Raw genomic sequence first — 26285 nt, 5'->3', positions numbered from 1 at the left:
CAGAGCGAACGCTGGAGTTTTTATTGCATGACGTCTGCATGAGAAAACAGTAAGGCATCACGCAGTCACTGATAAGAAAACAGTAAAACTGCACACAAGAGGCAGACAATCTAAAACTGAAAAACTATTTCCGAAAAGTACATACAAGTTTCACATGATGAGCTTTTAAATATGATTTATATTTGTAGTTTCACATCGTTAAAAAGTGCTTCAAATGTACCGATGAGAAGCTGATCTTTATAAACGGTGATGGGTTGATGTGGGGTTAGAAACTGTAAAAACTATCTGTGTGGAATTAGAAAGCTAACTTTGTGATATTCAAACTTGAATCAGTTTGCAATTCCCACTCAGGTAGATATATTAATAATCTAAAAACACCTATTCTGAAACCAACAACAGTCTATTGAATTCAAGTTATGCATTGGGGATGGCTCTCTGAGGCTGGCGGTGTGTGGGCCGGACGCTGCTAGTCGATGTACTGCGCCATCCAGCGGAAGCCTTCCCCATAGCCCTGCCTTTTTAGCACGCTGCACATGAACACTTCCAGAGGCCGGGCATTGAGCTCCTTCAGTGACACACTGCCCTGGAAGAGAAGAGAGCTGTTACGCTGAGGTCTCATGGAATAAAGTTCTATCCCAGCAGACTGCAGACTCTCCATCAGAACAGAGAGTGTCAGTGACAAACCCATGGTTGCTCGGCATCCCTTAACATGACTCACTCTACTCTGACAATGTGGCCGGTGAGCGGGAAGAGGTGAGCCTGGGAGGTGCAAAAGAATCAGACTCATCTGAGGCTCTCCACGCCCAAGTGCTGGAGCTCGCCTGTATTTCTTGCACTTGGGAGTCTGAGGCGGGAGGACCTCTAGCTCCAGTCCAGCCTAGGATAAAGTAAGGCCCTGTCTCAAAAATCCAAAATTTCCTTCCTGGTGATAAAGCGAACACTCTGCAAGATGGTGGCATGGCCATGTAATCCCAGCACTCTAGGGATCAAAGTTCAAAGCCAGCCCTGACTGTAAGGAGACCATTGCCTAAAAGTGTGTGGGACAGATTATCACAAGGCAGGCACAGAGGGGTAGGATGCACAGCACACGTCCCAGCTCAGACAGAAGCCCTACCTAGAGTTGATCCCTTCCTCTGCTGCACTTTTCTTTTGCCCTGAAAGAGTATACGTGCACTAAAGAGGTTCTGTTTACAAACTATGACGTTTGTTTCATGGTTTATCTGGAAAAAATTTTTTTTTAATTTGTTTTGTTGAGACCCACTATGTAGCACCCTGGGTAGCCTTAAACTTGTAAACTTCCTCCTCAGGGTCTTACGTATTAGAATTATAGGCATGTACCACCATGTCCTATGGCTTTCTGGAACTTTTCAGCACCCCACCCTTGGCTGGGGGTATAGAGATGACCCAGCGCCTAAGAGCAATTGCTGTTGCTGTTGTAGAGGATTTCAGTTCGATTCTTAGCACCCATGTGGCAGCTGATAATGGTCTGTAACTCCAGTTCCTAGAGAGGCCTTCTTCTGGCCTCCTTGTGCACGAGGCATATATATAGTATTCAGACATATGTGCAGGTAAAACACCCATAAACATAAAGGGGAAGTGTAAAAGGGAAGGAACTGGAGAGATGCACATTGGTCAGGAGCACTTGTTTTTGCAGAGGAGCTGGGTTTAATTCCCAGCATCCACACAGTGCTTCTACAGAAGTAAATAGGTCAAAGGTGGGCACACTTGGTGTATGTCTGTGATTTCAATCTTTATGAGGTAAAAGCAGGAGCGTCAAGAGAGTTTAAGGCTAGTCAGGGATGTGTCATAAGTCAAAAACCAAAAACCCCAAACAAATCACTTTTTAAAGTTGTTTACCTTTCTTAGCTGGGGATGGCGGCCCATATCTTTAATCCTAGTACAGGAGGCAGAGGCTGGCCGATCTCTCTGTGATCTGAGTTCAGTCTGGACTACATAGTGAGTTCCAGGACAACTAGAGCTACATGGTGAGACCTTGTTTCAAAAAACAAAACAAATTAGATGAAAAGAAAAGGTTTTACCTTCCCTGTTGTCTGGCCATATAGACCAAACATCTCTCGTAGCCTCTCTTCACTGATGGCTTCAGGTCTGTCGATCTTGTTTCCAAGAATTAGGATAGGCACGTTGGCAATGGTCTCATCTGTCATTAGCGACTGAAACACAGCAAATAACAGGAAAGACAAGTCGCTTAAAGCTATCTAAAAGGCTTCTTTTGAAAAGATACCAAGTAGCCAAGGTCTCCGTCGTCACTGTATGGTGACACCCTGGTCTGCTTAATCACACGCTCATCACATCTTCAGTGAGCACCAAAGGCCACATGCTACATTCTCCTGTCTCTAAAGCTCTCAGATGCTCACCATGCAAACCACTAAGGGAGTATGGACACCTTGGAGGTGGGACAACCCGGTTTCACTTCTGGTTCTGCGACTAGGATCCAGTCTTGAGCAATGAGCTTCTCGGAAGCTGGAGAAGGAGCAGCAGCAACTGTTCAGACAGTGGCCTGAGTGCTGGGGAAGCACTGCTGTGCACAGAGACTGCACACAAAGAGGCAGCAGCTGACCTGTCCCAGGACCGCAGAGCATCTCTGAATAAAGGATGGCTGGGCTGACCTTCAGTCAGATCAGGGATCTCCCTGCTCTGTGGTCCCATATTTAGGTCTACCTTGCTGGGAACTGCTGAGCCTCTTTACAAAATACCTGACCTAGAGAGGTGCAGAGGGACTGAACACGAACCCACTTCCTTCTGGAAGTGGTCAGAAAGATGGAGGGACAATGCTGAAGAGATGGAGTCCTGAGATGGTGTGACTCTGGATCAACTGGCGTCAGGACTGAACAGGCATGCACACACATGCAGGGCACACTCTGAGTGTGAGTTCAGTCTTCAGAGGTCCTGTTAGCATTTCCTCACTAGCTGCAGCCTCTGCACTCTACACGGTCATCACCAGCTCAAACACTCCTGAGCCCACAGCCAGGCGTTTCCTCAGACACTGCTGAGAGCTGCTCTCTGACAGCTCCATCTGCAACTATTCCTCCCGGCTCCCAGAGGGAGCTCACAGTGTGTAGTTTTAATTGTTCAACTTACATCAAGTTCTTCTTTGGATTCTAACAGCCTTTCATGGTCTGCACAGTCCACGAGAAACACAATGCCATTGATAGCGGGAAGGTAGTTCTTCCATACTCTTCGGGCTGACAAAAACAATCGGGAGTTAGGACTTATGTGCTGCTCAAACCTAGCGCATGGTTTGATGTAAGAGTCCATCAGGCCTCAAGAGAACTGGGGTGTCCCTTTCGCTGCTATTTTACTGCACGGCCAACTGCCTCTTTTGACAAAGACTTTGGCACCAAATCTTCCCCAGAATACAAAACAAATTTGACTTGCCTTGATTTGGGGCAATGGAATCCTTTATTCTTTCCCATTAGGAAACAGAATTAGGGGCAGTAGAGACATGCTTCAGAGCTTCCTCTTCTCCTAGAGGACCCCAGCTTGGTTCCCAAACCCACATCAGGTGGCTCACAACCACCTGCAACTCCAGCACCCTCTTCTGCTTCCACATGGGCCTGTACACACATGATGCACACACACAGTGTACACTCACAAACACAGTGACTCTCATTAAGTTCACTAGAAAACCACAATGAACTCTCATCAGCCAATTTAAGTAGTAAAAACCGTGTGTGTGTGTGTGTGTGTGTGTGTGTGTGTGTGTTTGTGCGTGTGCCTGCGTACACACCAAGTGCAGTATTAATTTTTTGATATTTCTTGTTTCTAAGGTTTTAGTGATAAATATGAAATCAACAACAGATCGATGTTAGTGCCAAGTATGGGTTTGACAAGTTACAAACTGTTGTATTCAAAACAGAAACAAATTTAATTAATGAAAATGTTCCAAAATAGTGCCACCAACTAGGGACCAAATGTCCAACATATAGCCTTGTAAGGGAGTCTCCTACCCAACTCTAAGAACATTTAGACGGGGCGGAGCAGTGGTTAAGTCGGACCCTCCTCCAGAGGACACAGGTTTGGTTCCCAGCACCCACAAGGTCTTCACAATCATCTCTAACTCTAGTCCCAGAGCATCTGACGCTCTCTTCTGACCCTGAGGGTACCAGGCACACAAGTGATACACAGACAAATATGTGTGCAAAACACTCAAATAAGAAAACATAAACAAACAGCATTTTCCTTCAGTATTTGAGGAGCATTTCTTCTCCCCGGTCATCAAGCTCACCTTGTTTCTGATGACAAATGTGCTGTTTCTCTGTTTTACATTTATTATTTATTGTGTGTGAGAGTATGTGTGAGAGCAGTCACACCACAGTACTTGTGTGAAAATCAGGAAACAAATTTTGGGAGTGTGTTCTCTCCTTACAGTATGAGGATCGTAAGAAACCAAACTCTGGCCATCGACGTGGCGACAAGCCCCCACGTCTGCTGAGCTACCTCACTGGCCTGACGTGCAGTTCCTCTGTCTTAACTGCATTCTCTGGGCTCCATATCTTTCTCTTTTTCCTCTAGCTGGTGTTCTCTCTGTGGCCCGAGCCCTCTCATTCTGGGCTTTAGTGCTGTTTGCGGTGTACTGCGCTTGGTGTTTATTAAGCAGTTTGCACCTGAGAGGTGACGGTTCTCTTAGATTTACTGATTTACATGCAGAAGTATTTGCCTGCACATATGTCTATGCAACACATATATGCCAAGGATTCCATGGAACTGGAGCTATGGGTGGCTGTGAATCACCATGTGGTTACTGGGACCTGAACCAGGTCCTCTGTTAGAGCGACAAGTGCTCTCAGCCACTGAGCTACGGACAAACTGGGATCTGACATTTCACTTGTTTTCTACCCTTCCTGAGGAATTCCTGGTACAACCTTTTAAAATGGCTTTATTTTGTGTGTATGAGTATGTGTGTCTGACCGCATGCATCCAGTGCCCACAGCGGCCAGCAGAGGGCACCAGATCCCCGAGGACTGGAGTTACAGACAGCGTGAGGCATGTCTATAACTCCACATGGCAGCTCAAAACTGTAACTCCAGTTCCAGGGGATCTGACATCCTCACACAGACATGCAGCCAAAACACTAATGCACATGAAATAAATTTATATAAAAAAAGAAAGAGAGGCCTGGAGAGATGGCTCAGCAGTTAAGAGCACTGACTGCTCTTCCAGAGGTCCTGAGTTCAAATGCCAGTAACCACATGATGGCTCACAACCATCTGTAATGGGATCTGATGCCCTCTTCCGGTGTGTCTGAAGACAGCTACAGTGTACTCATAGATTAAAAAAATAATAATAAATCTTAAAAAAAAGAAACAAAGAAACATAATGGCTTAATTTCAGAAAGCAAAGACTTTCAATATTTTCTTACCACCATTCCTCAGTATGTAAGTACTGAATTAATAAAGCTTTGGATTGTATTGGTTTTGAATGACGTATTTTAAAAATTGAGGCTTAAGTAGCTGATTTTGTTTACATAAAAAGAGGGCAAAATCATTAAATTATTAAATACTCATACATATAAAAATAAATAAATCTTAAAAGAGAGAGAGAGAAAGAATGAACCAGGTGTGGTAGTGTACACTTTTAATCCCAACACCCAGGAGGCAAAGACAGGCAGGTCTGAGTTTGAGGCCAGCTTGATCTACAGAGTGAGTTCCAGGACAGCCAAGGCTACATAGAGAAATCCTGTCTCAGAAAAAAAAAAAAAAAGGGAGTTTGAAAAAATGTTATAGATTCTATCTCAGTAAAAATATTTAACTAGGATTTAACTCTTTATGTAAAAATAAGCAAGTATAGCCATCTTATTAGCATGTAAATTTGCCTTAATCTAGAATTTTAAAAATAATTTATTTAACTTTATTTTATGTGCATCAGTGTGAGATTGTCAGGTTCCTTGGCTTTGGAGGGACAGACAGTTGTAAGCTGCCATGTGGGTGCTGGGAATCGAACCTGGGTCCTTTGGAAGAGCAAAGGGTGCTCTTAACCACTAAGCCATTTCTCCAGCCCCTTAATCTAGAATTTTTACACATAACTTTCTTTTTATAAAGGAGAAAACAATTTATTATTTTGATTCTCAAAAAAGATTTTATTATTTTTATTTTCTATGTATGCACCTATTGCCTGCACGTATGTGTGTGTACTGTGTCTGCCTGGTTCCTGTGGAAGCCAGAAGACACCAGATCCCCTGGAACTGGAGCTGAGGACAGTTGTCAGCAGCCATGTGGTGCTGGGAACCAAACCTGGGCCCTCTGTAAGAGCAGCAAGTGCTCTTAACTGTCCAGTGTTGAGAAGCAATTCTCAGACTGCTCTGACTTGAGCACTATGGCCTACCTGGAAAATACTGTAGAGATGAGACTTAAGCAAACTCCACTAGATCCTAAGTTGTATTCTATCTATGTTTTTAGTATCGTTACTAATGATGTGCCTGTGAGTACAAGTGTGCACGTGCAGAGTGAGCTCGTGGATGCTGGGAATGAACTTAGGTTTTCCATTTTGCAGGGAAGCACTCTGACCACCAAGCCATCTTCCCAGCTCTAATTCTCTAATCTAACTCCAGTTCTCTAATCTTTATACTCCTACTCCAGAGATGAACACGTGTGTGTCTCAAATGTGCTTTCACTAGCCATAGTCACTGAAAATATTTTTCAAATGTATGTCGCATTAGGTTTTAAAACTATCTCACTATCTGAATGGAGCTGGGAATGGAACCCATGAGAGGTGATGTGCCCTTCCATGCAGCATGAGCACCGTGGACGGGCACCCCACGCTGACACCGCCCGTCCATGCAGCATGAGCACCGTGGACGGGCCCCCCAAGCTGAGACCAGGCTCTACACTAGGCTTGCGCGGGTCTTTAGGTCTGGAGCATTTGATGCCTGTGCTGTACCATGTGATCCACCTGCTAACAGTTATTGGGGTATAAAAAATGGACATTTCAGCTCAAGACAGTCCTCCCACACTTGCTGCAGAAATGACCCATAGGATAGCTGGAGCACTCCTGGCTAGGGAGGCTTCTCCAGGGAGGAGTCACTCCTCACAGATGGGATTCATGAGCAGGAGAAGGGAGAACAAGGGATCAGCTCTGATGGAGAAAGGGAATGGGAAGAGAGAAAGGACCAGAGAACTTGGGATTATGACAGCTCTGTATGTTATAAGTAACAGGTTCGCAGAGTTCAAGAGATGGCTCAGTGGTTAAGAGCACTTGCTGTTCTTCTGAAGGTACTGAGTTCAGTTCCAACCCCCACAGCAGCTCACACCTGTTTAATGCTGTGTACTGGTGTGCAGATGTACATGTAAACAGAGTACCCATACACATAAAATGCATAAATAAATAAAAAAGGTTAAGTTATGAGAGCTTGTGGGGGGGGGTGGACACAGTATCATGTGTTCATAATATGATCTTGACAACAGGTGAGGTACCAAGAAGCAAAGAGAAATTCAGAGCTAAATTTTCCTCATACCTCACACGTAAGCAGTTCAGTGATGTCAGTGACATCAGTGAGTCAGAAGTTCCATGTGTCCAGTGATGACCTTAACCTTACTCTGCCTTCCTTGAAGAACATGTAGTTCTTCCTTGAAGAACAAGCTCTGAACCACAGTGGCCACACTTACTAAGTTAAGATAAAACAGAGATGAAGAATAGACTCTTACCTTGAACGTGCCCACCCAGATCAAAAGTTGTAAATGTCATGCCAGCAATAGTGAGCTCTTCTGAAGCTAAATAAAAACAAGATTAGTTTTACAATGTAATCAGAAATCTGCCAGGCACGTGGGCTCATACCTGTTATCCCAACACTTTAAAGTCAGGAAAAGCAGAAGTTTAAGACCAGCCTTGGCTACAGAGCAAGTTCAAAGCTAGCCTGGACTACAAAGACATGTTTGCTACCTTCCATTTATCTCCTCACTGAGTACATGTTTTCCTTTAAATCCTTGGTCACTGATCTCCTTAAATTTAAAAAGAAGGAAGTAAAAGAAAGAAAGAAAGAAAAGAAAGAAAGGAAGAAAGGAAAGAGGAAAGGAAGGAGGGAAGGAAGGAAGGAAGAAAGGAAGGAGGAAAGGAAGGAGGGAAGGAAGGAGGGAAGGAAGGAAGGAAGGAAGGTCAGCAACATAGTTCACCAGATAAAGGAGCTTGCCACCAAGCCCAGTGATCTAGATTTCATTCCCAGGACCCCCAGGCAGACGAAAGAACTGACACCCACAACTGTCTGCTGACCTCCGTCTGTAGCATGGCATGTGTCCTGCCCCCGACTACATCAGAGCAATAAAAGAAACAAAGAAGAATCTTTCAACCTTAACTTTTTTTGAGATGGGTCTCATGCAACCCAGGCTGGTCTTGAACTTGCTGTGAATCAGATTACAGGCCTGGTCCACCATGCGTGGTTTATGCAGATTATGCACAGCTTCACGAAGGCTATGCAGATATTCAAGCACCTGAGCCACATTCACAGCCTGTCACAGCTGTCTCGATGTCCCTATCAACCAATCCTACCATCCTTGTCACTCCTGAGTCTGTTCCTTCTGATTATGGGTCACACCTACTTTTTGCATGTCTTACTATTTTTATATTGTAAAATTATAATATATGCTAAATTTTACTGTATTTTTAACACTTCATTGTAGTGGAATTTTCTTTCTCCAGATGTGGTTACTTGGGGAGGTCAACTCCGTGCAAGCACAAACAAGTATTCTCCATACTAATTTTGGGAGTTATTTCCTCCCATTCCTTATTCCTCCAGTACTGTGGCTGCAAGTTCTAGCTTCCCAACTCTGCGCTGTTTCCTCAGCCGACTGAGTTCAAAACCACCTTCTGGCACAAAGCCAGAATACAAAAGCGTCTGTTTCATTCTCTTAGGAACTGCAGTTCTGCGCCAGCTACTGCTCAGTGCTTGAAAACAACTGTGCATATATATTTCTGTCTAGTTACCCAGGATGTAGTGGGAAAGACTTTCGAGCCCTCTTATCTTCCCTTATGGCCCACAGAGAAGTTTGTCAATAATCGCAACAAAAAATTGCAAGTAAAACTATACAGTGCCAGAGCATTAATTTTGTTCAGGAACTCTAAGCTGGCTGGGATAGCACATACATATCTCCAGTAAAGTAGGAAGTTAGGGAAGATGAAGAACGGTGAATTTGAAGTTAACCTGGGCTACACACAAGACCCTATCTCAAGAACTAAAGGAAGAATAATATGCAGTGTTTCAAGTAAATGAAATACTTAACAGGGTCTGTATGCAAAGTCACTATAGTAAGGAGAGGGCAATGCTTGGCTGTGCTGCCTACCCATTCACATGCTTACATCCTGAATACTCTCTATAGAAGAAATGCCAACTGAATTAATTAAGGAGACTGTCAACGTCTCAGATTATCTCTTCTCCGTTCCCCATCAGTCCCCCACCTAGACCTAACCCCTAGAAGCAGCTCAAGTCTACCAGCAAGACTATTCTGGCTTATTCTGAAATGCTCATGTGACGGTATCATATAACAGGGGACTTCTTGTTGGCCACTTCTCTCATGGAATGTGTCATGACTGAGATCTATCTCATATTTATATTTGGAGACAGAGTTTATGGATCCTGGCTGGTTAGGAACTCTAGATAGACCTGGTGCAAACGTGTGACCTCTGCCTCTGCCTCCCTGGCGCTGCCCACAGGTGCGCATTCATTCCTTTCATTCCTTTCAGCAGGTCTGCTGCTTTTCTGCTCCTTTCTGTCCAAGGCTTTTAGTAAATACATATTCTCACTTCCCACAGGAACACCTAGTGGTTGAATGCTAGATCAAAAGACAGACAGTCCTTACATTTCCTACATGTGCTCTAACTGGAAACTCTAAGCTGGAGTGAGTGAGATGAAAGGCAGCTGAGACAGTGCCTGCTCTGTGCCCTGCAGGTTCCTGGGTCTAGATCCGGGTGCTGAAGAAACAGTCATGGAAAACCAGAACAGGAGGAAAGAAACGCTGGGTGTGCTGCAGCTGCACGCCTTTAATCCCAGCACTCAGGAGGCAGAGGCAGGCAGATCTCAGGACAACCAAGGCTACAGGTTTCCAAAACAAAAGGTTTTTTTTTTTTTTTTTTGTGGTAAGGGATCAACACCAGCAGGCAAAGAGAGGAAAACTAGGCAATAATCTCTTCTAATTCTGCTATGCTCCCCTCCCTTTTTTAAAAAAGGAACCCAGTTCTCTTAAAATGTTATTTATTTTTATTGTGTGTATGTATTAGTGCAGGTTTGTGCACGCCACATGTGTAGGCCAGAAGGCAACTTGTTTTCATTTCTACTTTTTGAGACAGGATGTCACTATGGACTTGGGTGACACAGAATTTACTATGAAGACTAAGGTGTCCTTGAACTCCTGAACCACCTGCCTCTTTTTCCAACTGCTGGAGTTAAAGGTGCATGGCACCTCGAACATCCTTCAATTAACTTGTTTTTAAATTGTTATCTGCCCGGTTTGCAATCTTTTCACTGTAACGATTACACAGTTTCTGATTTTCACTGTAAAATGAACCTGTTTCTTTCTGCTGCTGGCTCTGTAGGTTCTTACTCGGGAGCATAGGCTATGCCCATAGCTAAGCGCAGGGGTAGAAAGGTCTGAGCATTGCTTCTAGGTCTTAACTTGTGCTCTGGGAACCAGGGCGATTACTATTTATCCAGCTATTTTAGGAACAGGCTAAATAATCTCATGCCTTAGCCATCAAAATCCCAAATAAAAACCCTTTCAGGCCGGAACTATGACTCAGCATCACTCACAGGGAAGAGACACTTACTGGGATGTAGTGTTGGGACGTGCTGGCCAAGCCTGTCATCTTTCAGCATGTGTAGCAACGTCGTTTTCCCAGCATTATCCAATCCAAGGAACACCAGTTTACCAGTTTTTTTATACAACCCTGCAGAATAATAGCTATGATCAGTTGGAGTGACATCACATAGAAAATGAAAATGACCTCATATTTGTCATGACTTAAAAGTTATACGTAATTATTGTTAAGATGCTTGAAATGCAACTTGAGAATTCTTGATCTCCCGAGTGCAAGAGTGCTGTTTTTTCCCTAAGTGCCCCTATTTAATGTCTGTGCCTAAATCTATATTAAAGCCCTGATAGAACAACTTTACCACATCGAAATCCCAACAGTCGAGAGATAAAGGCAGCAGAATCAGCGAGTCAGGGCAATTCTTAGCTCTATAGCAGAGTTAAGGTCAGCCTGGCGTACATGAGACCCTGTCCCAAAAAACAAAAGCCAGGCCAGGTATGGAGGTGCATACCTTTAACCCCAGCCCTTGGGAGGCAGATCTCACCCTATCCACATAGTTCCAGGGCTATGTAGAGAAACTGTTTAAACAAACAAATAAACAAACAAAACAAAACAGGGCTCAGCAGTTAAGAACACTGCTCTTCCAGATGGACCAAGGTTCAGGTCCCAGCACCCACATGGCAGCTCACTACTGTCTGTAACTCCAGTCCCAGGAGACTGGACACTCATACAGACATGCATTCATGCAGAACACCAGTGCACATAAAATAAAAATAAATTATAAAAATACACAATGTAAAAAACAAGTAAGAACCAACAATAAACAATAATCAATTGTATCTATTGGTTCCCTAAGCGTATCTCAAGCTTTCTGTCCTTGTTTGTTTTGTTTTTGGCAGTGCTACCCCAGGGTAGGCCAGGCAAGTGCTCTCTATACTGAGCTGCACCCTTTTGCTTTTTATTGTAAGATAGGATCTCACCAAATTGCCCAATTTGGCTTTGAATCATTTCATTCTGTTGTTCAATCTAACGTTTATTTCATGCGTGCAGTGCAGTGTCCGAGGATACCACTAGAGGGTACCGGGTCCCCTAAAACCAAGTAACAGATACATGAGCTGCCATGTGGATGCTGCACCTCTAACCACTGAGCCCTCTCCTCAGCCCTCATTGTCAGATTTTTTTTTCTTTCTTTTGTTTTTTTTTAAGATTTACTTATTTATTATATATAAGTGCACTGTAGCTGTCTTCAGACACACCAGATCTCATAATGGATGGTTGTGAGCCACCATGTGGTTGCTGGGATTTGAACTCAGGACCTCTGGAAGAGCAGTCGGTGCACTTAACTGTTGAGCCATCTCTCCAGCCCTCCTTGTCAGTTTTAAGAGAACAACTTAAATTCTACACATTATCCAGGGATGGCAACAATATCTGTAATTCCAGCGTTCACTGGTGAGATGGCAGCAGAGACCATGCCTGTCCCAGGCCAGCTGGGCTACATAGCCATTTCTGAAATCTTATGTACTTAGGGGGCAGAGGCAGGAAGAACATGCGTTCCAAGCCAGCCTGAACAATTAATTAAGATTCCATCACAAAACAAGTTTTAAAATAGGGCTGTGGATATAGTTCAGTGGTACTTGCCTTTCACATGACTTGCCTAGCATATGCAATGCCTGGGTCATATCCCAGTATAATTCAGACAGACAGACAAGTCAATCCATGTATCTGTGATTTGGGTCTCAAACTCACAAAGATCCACCTGCCTCTGCCTCCCCAGTGCTGGAACTAAAGGTATGCACCACGACCTCCTGAGCACTCAAAGTTATTTTTTATATTTTATTTTTATTTCTAGACATGAAAAATATTTCTTTCATTTTTCCTATGCTCTAATTTCTTGAAGAGACAGTGTTGGTGACTGTGTGACGTCTTTGTAGTGTGGAGTATTGGCATGACCTTCAGTTGAGAAGGGCTTCATCTCTCCATACAGTACACATGCTGACCAGGACATTTAGTTCTTAATTATTCAAGGTCCCCGATCACAGCGTCAGCCCCGTGAGGGCTGGGGTGCAGGTGTGCTGTCCCACACCTGGCCGATGATTACATGATTTCAAGGGGTGAGTCACTTGGATCTATTTCATAATCTCAAAGCTCACTTTCTTAACCCAGGCTTATATAAAGGTGTCTCTACAAACAAGTACATAAACGGGGTCACACGCAAGAGCTACGAAGAGCAAAGCTGGAGTTACCTAGGAACTGCAGCACACTGCTGAAACCACTGTAAATCCAGTCAAATATGAAGGACATATCCAGATCTTACAGGGTCTGAAAAACAAGGTTTAGTTAGACTTAACAGTCAGCATGCCAACACACACAAGATACTGACATGTTAGACGAGTCTGCGTAATCTTCTAACATTACATAAGTGTTAGGAACTATAATGCAGGGCTGGTGACAGGGCTCAGCATAAAGACACCTGTGGCCAAGCCTGATACGCTCAGTTCAGTCCCTGGGACCCACATGGTAGGAGAAAACCAACTCCACAAGTCGCCCTCTCACTTTTACACACACACTGTGGTGCACATAAACATATGCATGTGTGCACATAAACAACAACACACCTCTGTTACCCAGGCTGACAGAACCTCATCGACATAAATCTCAAAATGCCATTAAACTTCAGGCAGAGACCATTCTTTGTCCATGGAAGGAACAAAATGAGTGACAACAACCAGAGATAGGAAAAAAATTAAGAGCCAGGTATGATGGCCGACAACTCTAATCCCAGGACTCAGGACAGAGGCAGGTTGATCACTGCAATTGAGACTGGACTGGTGAACATAGCAGTTGTAGGCCAGCCACAGCTGTAAGGTGAGATCTCTTTAAAAAAAAAAAGGAGTAAAGAAAATAAATAAATTAGGTTGCTGTAAACTGGCATAAAAGCTTCAAAACTATGTTAGAGCTGAGCATGGTGGCACATACTTATAACTCTAGCCACTGAGAAGCTCAGGCAGGAGGATTATGTATTCAAGTCCAACTCAGACTATAGGGTAAACTGTAAGATTGTGTCACAGAAAAAAAAAACAAACAAAAAAACAAAACTTGGAAGCTGGAGAGGTGGCTCAGTGGTTAAGGGCACTCCTGATCTTCCAGAGACCCACTGAGTTCAGTTGCCAGTGCCCATGCTGGATGGCTAACAACTACTCCAGCTCCTTCCAATGATCTCTTCTGCCTCTGAGGGTATTGGTATCTCTCCCCCTCTCCCACGCCATCACATACACACACATAAATAAGATCCTTAAAGATGAAAAAGACAAATTTTTGAAACAATATGTTTTAAATAAATGTAGATATGAGCTATTTATCAAATCTTTGTTGTAAGAGCTGGGGGTTGAGGAGAAAGAATAAGGAGAAAAGAAAAGTGATGGAGAGATGGCTCAGTGGTTAAGAGCACTGACTGCTCTTCCAGAGGTCCTGAGTTCAAATCCCAGCAACTGCATGGTGGCTCACAACCATCCGTTATGAGATCTGATGTCCTATTCTGGTGTGTCTGAAGACAGCTATAGTGTACTTATATATATAATAAATAAACCTTTAAAAAAAAAAAGGAGAAAAGAAAAAAAGATGGTAGGTTTCCATTCCTGATTTCTAAGGTGATTAAAAAAAACAGGAGGGTCGAGAATTTAAGGTCATCCTTGGCTGCACAGTTAGTTCAATGCCAGCCTGGGCTACATGTGACTGTTTCAATAACAACAAAAATATCAATAATTAGTAAGGCCAAATGTGGTGGCGTAAGCCTTTAATTCCAGGCAGGCAAATCTCTTGAGTTAGAGGCTGGTCTGTACTGAGTTCCAGACTAGCCAAAGCTACATAGTAATTCGAGTTTTCAAACTAGACTTGGTGGTACAAGTCTGTAAGTCCAGTTACTCAGGAGGTTGAGGCAGATGATCTCCAAGTCCAAGTCTGGCCTGGACTACACTGTGCACTCAAAACCAAGAGCTTGGCATACTTCGTGAAACGATGTCTCAAAAAGAAGTAAAAAAACCTGGGATCAGATGGCAGCTAGATTGTAGAGGCAGGAAAAAGAGGAGTTCCAGGCCAGACTCAGTTATATAGCCTAGGCTTTCTGAGACCATCTCAAAATAAAAACAAACCAATAAGGCCACCCCATTTTCTCATCTCCCACCCCACCCCTGCAAAAGTAAACACAAATATAAATGTACAAAGCTAAGTGCACAGTGAGATGGCCTGATGGTCTGAGTTCAATCCCTGGGACCCACCCTGCAATTATCTTTTGACCTCTACAGGGACACATGGCCTGTACCTCTCTCCAGTAAATAACATGTAAGCTAAAAATACTTAGAGCTTGTCTATCGTACATCATATTTCTTTTTTGAGACAGGGCTGGCTTCTATGTAGCCAAGGAGGCCCTGTTCAGCCTCCCACTCTAAGGTACTAGTGTGTGCCTTCATACATTACTCCTCTTCACACCACAATCAATTCTAGGTGATAAATTTGGGGTATGCTGTCTTTCTAAATTTTTCAACATTTAATTATTACCACATGTTAAACACACCTTTTAAATCACAGTAAAAAGCAGAATACAGTTCAGTATTTACGCAACACAGCTTGGCAAACTAAAGGGGTAAAAGGAAAACAAGACAGAGAGTTTCTTGAGAGAAGATCATAGACACAGAAATGCACTTTCACGGGTCAACAAAGTTAACTTTCTAGATGGGAACAAATAACTCTGAACCCTGGGCCATGTCCAATGTTGGGAAGGCTGTGCTCTGTCATTCTTTAGACATGTCCTGTTTGCTTTTTAATCATCTCCGCAGTAGGCTGTCAGATTTGACATGAGTGGCTAAAGAGGGTAAGCAGCTAGGTTACTCACACCACCTTGGAGCATGAAAAGGGAGCGAACCCACCCGCAGCTTCTAGTAGCCTAGCTTGGTTTTCTGAGATCCTCTACGTCCTTCTTTCTCTTCTTCCCTTTCTTGAACTAGTCTGACAGGGCTTGAGGGGTGGGTGTCAAACCAGGGTCTCACGAATGTTGGACAAACTCTCAGATACTGAGCTTCATCCCAAGCTGTTGCAGGGTATTTGATCACACTGTGACCCCCAAATTTTCCAGATTTACTGGGAAAACCTGTTTTTAGTTGAAGTGTGGCTCAGCCTTAGCTCACACCTTTAATCCAAGAGCTTCCTGCTTGAATATTGCAGTCAACCACAGGCAGAGCAAGCAACCAGTTGACAGGAAATAAACACAGGATTATTAAGAAAAAAACAAAAACAAAAACACAACAGAGAGTAAGAGGAAGTTAGGAGGATGAATAGAGAGATGCCCAGGAAGTAGAAGGGAGGGACACTGAGCTTACTAGAAGTTTTGAGATGTCATGAGAAGGGCATTCCTGGTGGGACAGCAGCTGAGAAGGTCATCTGGATGCTTTTTATGTCTCTCTGAGGTAGTAGGCTGTCACCCCAGCATCTGGCTCCAAAGTCTTCATTGGTAAAATCGAATGATTTGGGGCAGGGGGCTGGATCTCATTAAATTCCTCAAGCTGGCTTCCAACTCGTATTCTGGTCTCAGTCTCCTGAATATCTGATTTTTTTACCTAACTCAAAAACAATTTTTTTTTGTTTTGTTTTTGGTGGTAGTGGTGTGTGTGTGTGTGTGTGTGTGTGTGTGTGTGTGTGTGTGTGTGTGTTTGTCTTTGACCTCCGTGTGTACCATGGCATGCCATGTACCTGCATACACCACACATACACCCCACATACAGCACACACACATAACACACACATAACACACACACACACACACACACACACATACACACACACACACACACACACACACACACAAACACTTATATTTTCTGAGACAAGGTTTCTCTAAGTAGTTCTGACTGTCCTGGAACTTATAGACCAGGTAATACTTGAACTCAGAGATGCACCTCTGTCTCTCAATGCTGAGTGGGACTAAATTTGCTGCTACCACTGCTACTACCTGGCCAAATTGGATCAAACACATGGAAAATCTAACCCAAGAATGAGAACCGTGAGCAGGATGCTTATCCATGAATTTTAGCACTTGGTGGGGATGAAGCAGGATTTTGAGTTCAATGACAATTTGGCCTGCACTGACTGTTCCAGCCATCCTGGTTACACAGTGAGACCCTGCTCAAAAATATCCCTTCCCCCCAAAGTTACAAATCCTCTTACCATTATTATCTGGATGACAGGGACACAGAAATGTGTAGAGGCTAAGGTTCTAGGCATGGTATACACAAGTCTCTGGGTTCAAGATCTAGCACCAAAAACCAAAACAAAATATGGAAAGACATTGGTACTTGGAATATACACATAAAAAGTTTATCTTTCTAAGAGACTTGAAGATGCCATATTTTATCAAAGAGAATCATAAAGCAACAGAATGTGCTACTTTATTTGTGTTCTCTGAGCTTTTGTTAAGTCTGAGGATCTGAGACAACTGCTGAGAAAACGAAGAGGGATAGCTCACAGGGCTCTTCCCATCATAAGAGCTGTAGAGCATAACGAAGCTATACAAAGGCAATTTGGACAAAAGTTGCTATGTTAGGGATTTACTGTTGTCAACAGACACCATGACCAAGGCAACTCTTATAAGGACAACATTTAATTGGGACTGGCTTTTAGGTTTGAAGGTTCAGTCCATTATCACTAAGGTGGGAACATGGTAGTACATGGTGCAGGAGGAGCTGAGAATTCTACCTTTTCATCTGAAGGTTGCTAATAGAAGACTCACTTCCAGGCAGCTAGACAGAGGGTCTTAAAGCCCATGACTACAATGACACACTTCCTCCAACAAGGCCACACCTACTTCAACAAGGTCACATCTCCTAATAGTGTTACTCCCTTGGCCAAGCATATTCAAACCCCCATATCCTAAAGCCCAGGCTGTGGTGGGTCTCACCTATAATTCCAGCACTTAAGCTAAGTAACAGGCTTGGGGCTCATCAGTTACGAGTATTGGTTGCTCTTGCAGAGAAACCAGGTTCAGTTCCCAGCACCCACAGGACAGCTCACAACCACTCAGAACTCCAGTTCCAGGGATTTTGTGGCTCATGCGTGTACCTTCAGAGTTTGGGAAATGGAGGCAGGAGGACCAGATGTTCAAGATTATTCTTGGTTATATAGCTAATTTGAGGCCAGCCTGGGTTACACAAGATTCTGTCTTAAAACAACAACAGATGGTGACAGAGAAAGCATGTGCCTTGTCTCAGCACAAGCCTCGCCTCAGCATGTGCACCTACCCAGCCCAAGTCTGCGGAGTCCTGACAAATGCAGCACAACTACGCAATGTAAGGTGGACCAATACATGTGTGTTGTTAGCAAAGAATACTTCATCATGTGTCCTTTCATGTGCTTGGTTTATCGGAAGATCCTTTCTCCTATGTCTGCTTCAGTGAAACATTCCTTCATGAATCTGCCTTAGTCTTCCATCTGTGTCCACATCAGGAAAACACTCCTTCATATGTTTGCCCCAGCAAAACACCATCCAACACTCTCCAGAGAACACTTACGTTTCACTTCAGGTCTATGGGCAGAAGCCTGTACTCCTAGTTACTTAGGAGGCTGAGGCAAGAGGATCTTAAGTTCAAGAGTTACCTGAGCTGCTAAGTACACAGTTCAAGACCAGCTTAGGAAACTTAGTGGGACCAGTCCCAAAACCAACAAAAAGGGGGTTCTGGTGGTAGAGAGCTTAAAAGGCATTTAGGAGGGTCCTAAGTGTAATTCCTAGTATAAAAATAAATAAACACCAAGTTTAAATTCCTAGCATTTACCCCTGCAGTGCTGATTAAATCACATCCTTAGACATGCTAAACAAGCACTCTGAGCTACACCTGTGATCTCCACATTCAGCTAAGCCACAGTCCTATCCAGGGCTTGCACTATAGTCTGTCTGGTCCCCATAGAAGCCTCCTGATTAAGAAATTTGTGTTCCTCAGGGGAATGATAGTAGTCCCCAAATAAAAAGCCACATCCTAAACTACAAAGTATCATTTCAAAATCTGTCCCCACCCAAATACACTGCCTCCAGAGGCTCTGCCAAAAATGCTATCTTGGAAGTGACTTGTTGCACGGCCTGACAATGGCTATTTGCTGGGGACAGTCTCAGCCTTTACCTGTTACTTCAGTATAACAATTTAGGTGACAAACTGTCCATTGACTCTATATACCCTGTATGATGGATGAAGGGCTTCCACACGTTTTTGAGCTGAGAAATAATTTAAATTCCTGGCCTAGTATTCCAGAAGTTTCTCTATTTATCTCTTAGCTACCTTTCCAAGAGTAACACATATTACTTCCCATCTTGTATCGTTCCCTGGGTCAAAGTACTGGTGACCCACTTTGTCATCAGAAAGTCCCCCTACTGTCTCTCTTGAAGTCCTCCTGCCTCTGACACCTACCAGCATGCTATGAATAAGTCACACTTGGCATGATCTCTTAGGGAAAACAGGGGTGGACCATGAAATGCAGGAAGGCCAGAAGAACCAGAAGAGTGAGTAGCAAAAAGGGAAAGATATTAGTGACATTAAATGCAGCTGCAGAGAAGCCACAGCAGGCTTCAGTTCCACAGAAGCAGCTGGTGACTGAGAAGCTGTCAGTGGAGCTGTGTTGTAGGAGGTAAAGCAGAGTCGATACTATCTCCGATTTAGAGTGTGACTTTGTTTTTATTTTTTTTATATACACTTCTCTTTTTTTAAGATTTATTTTATGTAATGAGTACATTGTAGCTGTCAGACACACCAGAAGAGGGCATCAGATTCCATTATAGATAGTTGTGAGCCACCATGTGGTTGCTGGGAATTCAAAATGTGTGCATTTTGTGTGGTGTATGCAGTCAGGCAGGTATGGTTTGCATGAAGGGCCGAGAATGCATTTGGCAAGTCAGGTTTCACCATCTCTGCTGTTTCTGCTGCTGTGCTCTGTCCTCCACTCCAGGTTTCCTGCCCTCTCACCCCAAGTCTCTTGTCTCCCATCTCGCTATAGGAGTACTGTGATTAAAGATGCATACACCACCGTCTGGCTTGAGGTAGGTGTTGGCGAGCACACTTGGATGTGAGTTATTACTATTATTGATCTATAAATGAAGAACAGAAGCTAAAAGACTGAGGGACAGTGAGATCCTCTTTCTCTTTCCAAAAGTTTGACCAATAGGCTGGAGTTGGCTCAGTGGTTAGATTAGTAGCTGCTCTTGCAGAGGACCCAGGTTTGATTCCCAGTACCTACATGGTAGCTCACAACCATCTGCAACTTCAGTCCCAGGGGATATGACCTCCTCATCTTAAATCTACAGGTACATATTACCTATACATAAATACAGGTAAAGCACTAGTACACATAAAATAAATTTAAAGGTTTAAAAGTAAAATACATTTCTTCAAAGATTTATTTTATGTATTTGAGTACACTGGCTCTCTTCAGACACACCAGAGGAGATCATCAGATCCCATTACAGATGGTTGTGAGTCACCATGTGGTTGGTGAAAATTGAACTCAGGACCTCTGGAAGAGTAGTCAGTTCTCTTAACTGCTGAGCATCTCTCCAGCCCAACAAGTATATATTTTTTTAAATGTTTGAAATGGATATGGTAGAATACTTTTATAAATCTCAGCATTAAGGAGTCTGAGGTGGGAGGTCCCAGGCATCTGAGTTAGATAGATAGCAGAAGTCTAAATATATAAATACATTTTACATGGAATGAGAAAAATAAGATTTTCTTTTTCAGGAAGAATGAAGGCTGGATATAATGATTAACTGAATGGAAGAGCCTGGCATAGGGTGTACACTTTTAATCCCAGCCTAGGGAGGCAGGGGCAGGTGAATCTCTGGAAGATCAAGGCCAGCCTGGTCTACAGAGTGAGGTCCGGGACAGAGAGCTACATACTAGACAGAGGGGAAAACTAATGAAGTCTGATAAGGAGCTTGCACTGAGGGCACCCTGTCCTCTCCTGAATGAGTCAAAGGAGGGAGGCCCAGTGAATCTGTGGAGTTGGCGGGAATCTGACTCCCAAAGATGGTAAGGAATAGTCTGATGGCATGTGCCTGCAATCCCAGAGTTTAGAAATCGAAGTTAAAAGACTGACTTCAGAGGGAGGGTCTGGAAACCAAAAGACAAGCGTGGCTGTAGTAAAAGGGGAGAGGGTGAGGCAGACCAGGGTGCAGCAGAATAGGAAGAGCAGAGTTCAAACAAGTTCTGGTCTGGGTGGTGGCAGTTCTAAGGTCAAGCATGGAAAGATAAAGAGACATTGGGGTGAAAGGTGCAGGAAGCAGGCTAGGAGGTGCCACATCCATGGTGACAGATCTTAGACTCGTCTAAAAGAGCAGAGGGCACTGCCATACAAAGCAGCCCTGAGTCAGGAGTCAAAGTCTTTACTGGGATGTGATGGTTTGTCAGGGAGAGCTACAAAAAATGGTGGAGGGTAGAACAGGAAAGTCTTAAGGAAAAGAATTTACCTGCATGAGGGTGCTACCAGTCTATGGTTATAAAACATCTAACCTCAGAGAAATTACCTACTCACACAGAGAAACTCTACTTGAGAAAAGATATTTATAGTTCTATAAAATTACAATCTACTAAACCCTCAAAACAAACTAGGAGTTACTAAAATAGAAATAGTTCTTTCTGTTTTGTTCAAATTGAAGTAAAAATAAAAATATCCAACTAAGAATAAAATTACTTAGCTACAAACAGACACCTGAGCCCTGGAAACAGGTTACACAACCCAGGAACACATCACAGAGACATGTGAAGGGCAAAGGTCACTGACAAGGAAACGTACCATGTCAGCAGATTTATTTATTGCATGAGTACCAAACAGGAAAAGGCCGTGCAATCTACTCAGGTAACGTGAAAATCAGCACAGTGAACAGAGCTCAGGTTACAAATCACTGCTTAAACTCTGTCTCAGTGAACTTGTATGCATAACTCTCTACAGGAAATGTCCATGCAGGCAAATATTGAGAGCAAGCAGATTCGTGCTGTCAGAAGGGGGAGAGGAGTCCAGGTGACTGTAAATGGAAACTGGGTGGCTTTCAGAGGTGAGGAAAAACACTCTAGAATTAGTGGTGAAGGTTGTGTAACATTGTGACTGTACTGGGAACACTGCATACTGTAGAATGGTGAATATTACGGTATGTCAAGTCTACTTCAACAAAGCTATTATTTGACATAAAAGCAAATTTAAAAACCTTAAATGAACATTTTATGTTTACAAATCACTTATGAGGAAACAAAATCCTCATTCTTGAGGTTTTTATTTTTTCCTTAGGACAAGTTACCATGTCGCTTTCAGACTGTCTCCTCCTTCATTTTCCAAGTGCTAATGTTATACGCATATGTTACCACACCCAACTTAATAACTTTTAATATGAAAAATATTAATAGCATTTTCATTTTAAAATCTACTGACTTATTATTGTGTGTGTGGAGGGTGGTCAGGGGCTCATGTGCCATGGCATCTGTGTGAAGGTCAGAGGACAGCTTTGTAGTAAGCACTTTAACCAGAGGAACCATCTCGCCAGCCCCATTTCCAAGTTCCATATGAATACACTGTCACTGAGTGCCACCATAACAAGTATTAGGATAGTGTCCTGCAAATACACAACTTTCCCTACAAACCAACCAGTGTGGCACTCATTTGGTCACAGTTCTAGGCTAAGGCACGATTCCTGGTTTGAGACCAGCATGGACTACATCATGATTCTTTTTTTATTTTTATTGAGTAGCTCTGGTTGGCCCGAAACTCACTGTGAAGTTCAGGCTGGCTTTGAACTTAGATATCTGACTATTTCTGCCTTCCTAGTGTTAGAATTAAAGGTGTACACCACCACTCTTGGAAGGAAGAGTTAGGGATGGTGTGCTTGCCTGTGATTTGTAAGTCCAGCATTTGTGACATGACAGATCATAGTGAATTAAGGCCAGCTTGGACTAATGAGATTCTGACCGCAAAAGACAACAATGATGACTGAGGACAGTACAGCAAACATGAGCAAAATACACAAGGATGAAAATGTCAAAATAGGCTGGGGAGGCAGTTCAGAGGTTACGACCTCTTGTTCTTGCTGACCCAGCCTCAGTTCTCAGCACCCACATGGTGGCTCATAACATCCGTAACATAACATCCAGGGGATCTGATGGCCTCCTCCGGTCCACAGGCACCAGGCATGCATGCAGTACAAATGCCCATAAAATAAAACAGAGCTTAAAAAAGGTCACAATAAAACTCATTATAGTGTATGCTAACTTTAAGAAAGAAAGAAAGGAAGGAAGGAAGGAAGGAAGAAAAAGAAAGAAAGAAAGAAAGGAAAGATCCCACAAGATGGCTCAGTGGGTAAGGCAACTGTTGACAGAGTAGCAGACCAGAGTTTAATCCCTAGAACTCACATAGTCAAAGGACAACACTGACTTCTTCAGGCTATACTCTGATCTCTACATGTTCAACACGGCACATACAATCCCTCCCCCACATACGAGACAGAGAAATAGAATGCTGTCCGTAATCTAATTTACTACTAGGAATACAAAGGCCGGGCTGAAGACATAGCTTAGTTAACAGAGTGCTTACTTAGCTTGCAGTCTGACAGCACATGAACCAGCCATGGAATAGCATGCAGACCTGGCATCTCAGCACTTGAGAGGTAGACTGGAGATCCAAAATTCAAGGCTAGCTGTGCAACCAGGTAAAACTATGCCTGACCAAGTTTTTGTTGTTGTCGTTCCTTTGTTTGTTTGTTTTGAGACAGGATCTCACTATGTGGCTGGCCTGGAACTTTCTACGAACCCCAGGCCAGGCCCTGTCTGAGGGCTGGAATTAAAGGGGTGCACAACAGCACCTGCCCTGTGTTCTGCTTCACACATTTTCATCCTAAAACAGTTTATTGTACAATAACTTACCCCCACCTCAATCCCCAATGCAAAGCAATTGTATGAATTAAACTATTTTTTTAAGAATTTATTTATTTTATATATGTGAGTACACTGTCACTGTCTTCAGACACATCCGAAGAGGGCACTGGATCCCATTTCAGATGGTTCTGAGCCACCACGTGGTTGATGAGAATTGAACTCAGGACCTCAGGAAGAGCAGCCAGTGCTCTTAACTACAGAGCCATCTCTCCAGCCCTGAATTAAACTTTTTAATTCATGTATTGTTAAAAAGTGGGTACTTGTTTCTTCTGGAGAAAAGTGACACCCAGTTGAAAGAAGGTTAAAAACCACAAAAAATACAGCTTTAAGAGTGAAAAAAAGGAGAAGAAAAAAAAAAAACCCTCTGTCAAAATTATAGTAGGAAAAGGTAGGAAGGGAGAGAACATTTGAGAGGCGGATGGGGAGGATCTCAAAGAGGCCAACCTGGTTACAAAGCAAGCCCTAGTCTTAACAACAAACATCAGTTTGTGAGCTTGAGTAACAAAACTGGAGCTGCCTCTAGTGGAGGCATTAACACTGGTGTATTTGATAACAAATTCCATCCTCAAAACACCAACAGAGGGCTATCCAAGTGGCTCGTTAGATAAAGGTGCTAAAGGAACTATCTCATCACCGTTGAGATGACCCGAATTTAATTTCAGAAGCCCACACCTTGACATGTACTCCCTGATAGGATCTTTAATACAGACACACTCATAAAATATATGTAATGAAGTATTTTTAAACAATCACCAAACTTTTTCTAAAAATTCCATTCAATAGAGAAACTTTAGCTTCATCACATTTTGCAAAAAAGTCATTTCACTGAGTTTCAGGCAACTTGAGGGGGGTGGAGACGAGCTGAATCACTACTCTTGCACTCTGTGAGTTTCGAATGAGGTGGCAGTGATTTCCAGATCTGACTCCTCCTTTGTGTCTGACCGACTCCAGCTTGCATCTCTACTTCAATTGTACAAGGCAAAGAAAGGCTACAATGCACCATATTTAAACTGCAAAACTTCCATATCACAAAAATGCCTGGGGAGGAGCTTAACACTGGGAACAATTTTTTTTTCTTGAGATAAGATCTTCCCAGGCAGTCTTGGCTCAAATGATGCCCCTGCCCTCTTGAGGAGGTGGAATTATAGGGTCAGGGTGCCTGCCTATGCTCAGAAAGTTTTTAAAGTTCACAATATTTTGGTCACAAATACAAATGTACTGAAAAGTGCAACGGTAGGCACACACTGCCCTGTTTTACTGACGCCACTCATTCAAGCCGCCTTTCAGGTCACCTGTGAAGTAACTGGCAGGACTGTCTTCCTTAGCAGACCTCGGTGTTGTACAGGTGGCACCTTCTTTCTTTCTCTGCAACTACTCTAACCAATATTTAAACAAAGGACACAGATCTTCAGGGTAAGATGCCACCCACACAGAGCTTGGTGTAAGAATCTTCAAATACCTGAGAGTAAGTTTAGTTTTCTCCCTCGCAATACGTTAAACTCCTGATGAATTTTATTCCTTCGGCTAACAAGGCCACGCTTGTACGTTTCAAAATAAATTTTATTTTGTAGGAAAATCTCGACTTTTTTCCCCATTAGTATCTTTTCCCTTCACTCAACTGGGCTTGAGCTATGGGAAAAACGATAAGTACTAGGAATGAGGAGGCTTAGTCGATCCCAACACTTACTGGTACAACACAGCCATCCCAGCCTATCCAGCTGTCAATGACCTCTAATTCCCTCATCTTACCAAGTGGGGAAACTGAGGCCCAGAAGGAAAAGGCTCGCGTGTGGTACTGTCACTTTCCTGCAATACTTGCCGTGTGACAACCCCTGTTTTACCCCGAGAATCACTAGAGTGGTTGCCGCAGGTACGCACAGGAGTTGTCCCTCAAGCCGCAATCAAAACAAAACAAAAAAAATCAAACCAAAAACCCAACAGGCTCCCCATTCGCGAAGGACCAGAGACAAGTCACTCTGGGCAAGTATACAGCCTAAACAGTGGCTTTCCACAGCTGTCGCCCTCCCTCTTCCCCGCTTCTCTTCTCTTCCTCTCACCTGCGACTCCAGAGAACGCAACCCTGCTCCGTGCCCGTCCTATACGCTCTGAGCCGGCTGTGCAAAGCGCTATGGCTGCCAGGGCCCCAGCTCTCTTCAGCTCCTTCCGGGTCGGCGGGTGCCTCGCTAGTGATAGTCCGCAGTTCCCTGGCCCAGCTCGCCCTCAGTTCCGCCTCCTTGCGGTCTGGCCACCAACCCCTGTGCTACGGACCACTTCACACCAACCCGAAGAGGCATAGGAGATTGTGTGTGTGTGTGTGGGCGTAGGAGTGGCGTGTGTATAACCCTGGCTGTCCTTGAACTCAGTCTGTAGACCCGGCGTAGAAGTGGCGGTAGGGGTGTTGTGTGTGTGTGTGTGTGTGTGTAGACTGGGCTGCCTCAAACTCAGAGATCGCCTGCCTCTAGGCTGTTTCTTTTTCACCACTCAATAGTAGGGGGCTGCAGCGTACCACCGAGGTGCATCTTCCACCCTTTTGTTATTTTGAGACAGGATCTCACGAAGTTGCTCAGGCAAGTCGTGAACATA

At 43.6% G+C, this 26285-nt stretch overlaps 1 protein-coding gene across 1 annotated transcript; it reads right to left on the bottom strand.

The window, feature by feature from the left end:
- Nucleotides 1-25892, bottom strand: SAR1B (secretion associated Ras related GTPase 1B). Its single transcript, XM_080922901.1, has 7 exons — nucleotides 25760-25892; nucleotides 12999-13074; nucleotides 10771-10890; nucleotides 7662-7727; nucleotides 3100-3203; nucleotides 2040-2171; nucleotides 1-583 (listed from the first exon to the last, which is right to left on the bottom strand). Exons 2-7 carry the CDS (start codon nucleotides 13054-13056, stop codon nucleotides 467-469), a joined length of 597 nt encoding a protein of 198 aa, XP_080779027.1. The 5' UTR covers nucleotides 13057-13074; nucleotides 25760-25892; the 3' UTR covers nucleotides 1-466.
- Between the last annotated feature and the right edge of the window lie 393 nt (nucleotides 25893-26285).

The sequence above is a fragment of the Micromys minutus genome (assembly GCF_963924665.1).
Source record: "Micromys minutus genome assembly, chromosome: 10".
NCBI lineage: Eukaryota > Metazoa > Chordata > Mammalia > Rodentia > Muridae > Micromys > Micromys minutus.
The sequence above is the reverse complement of the archived record's forward strand: the minus strand, read 5'-3'. Positions and strand labels throughout refer to the sequence as shown.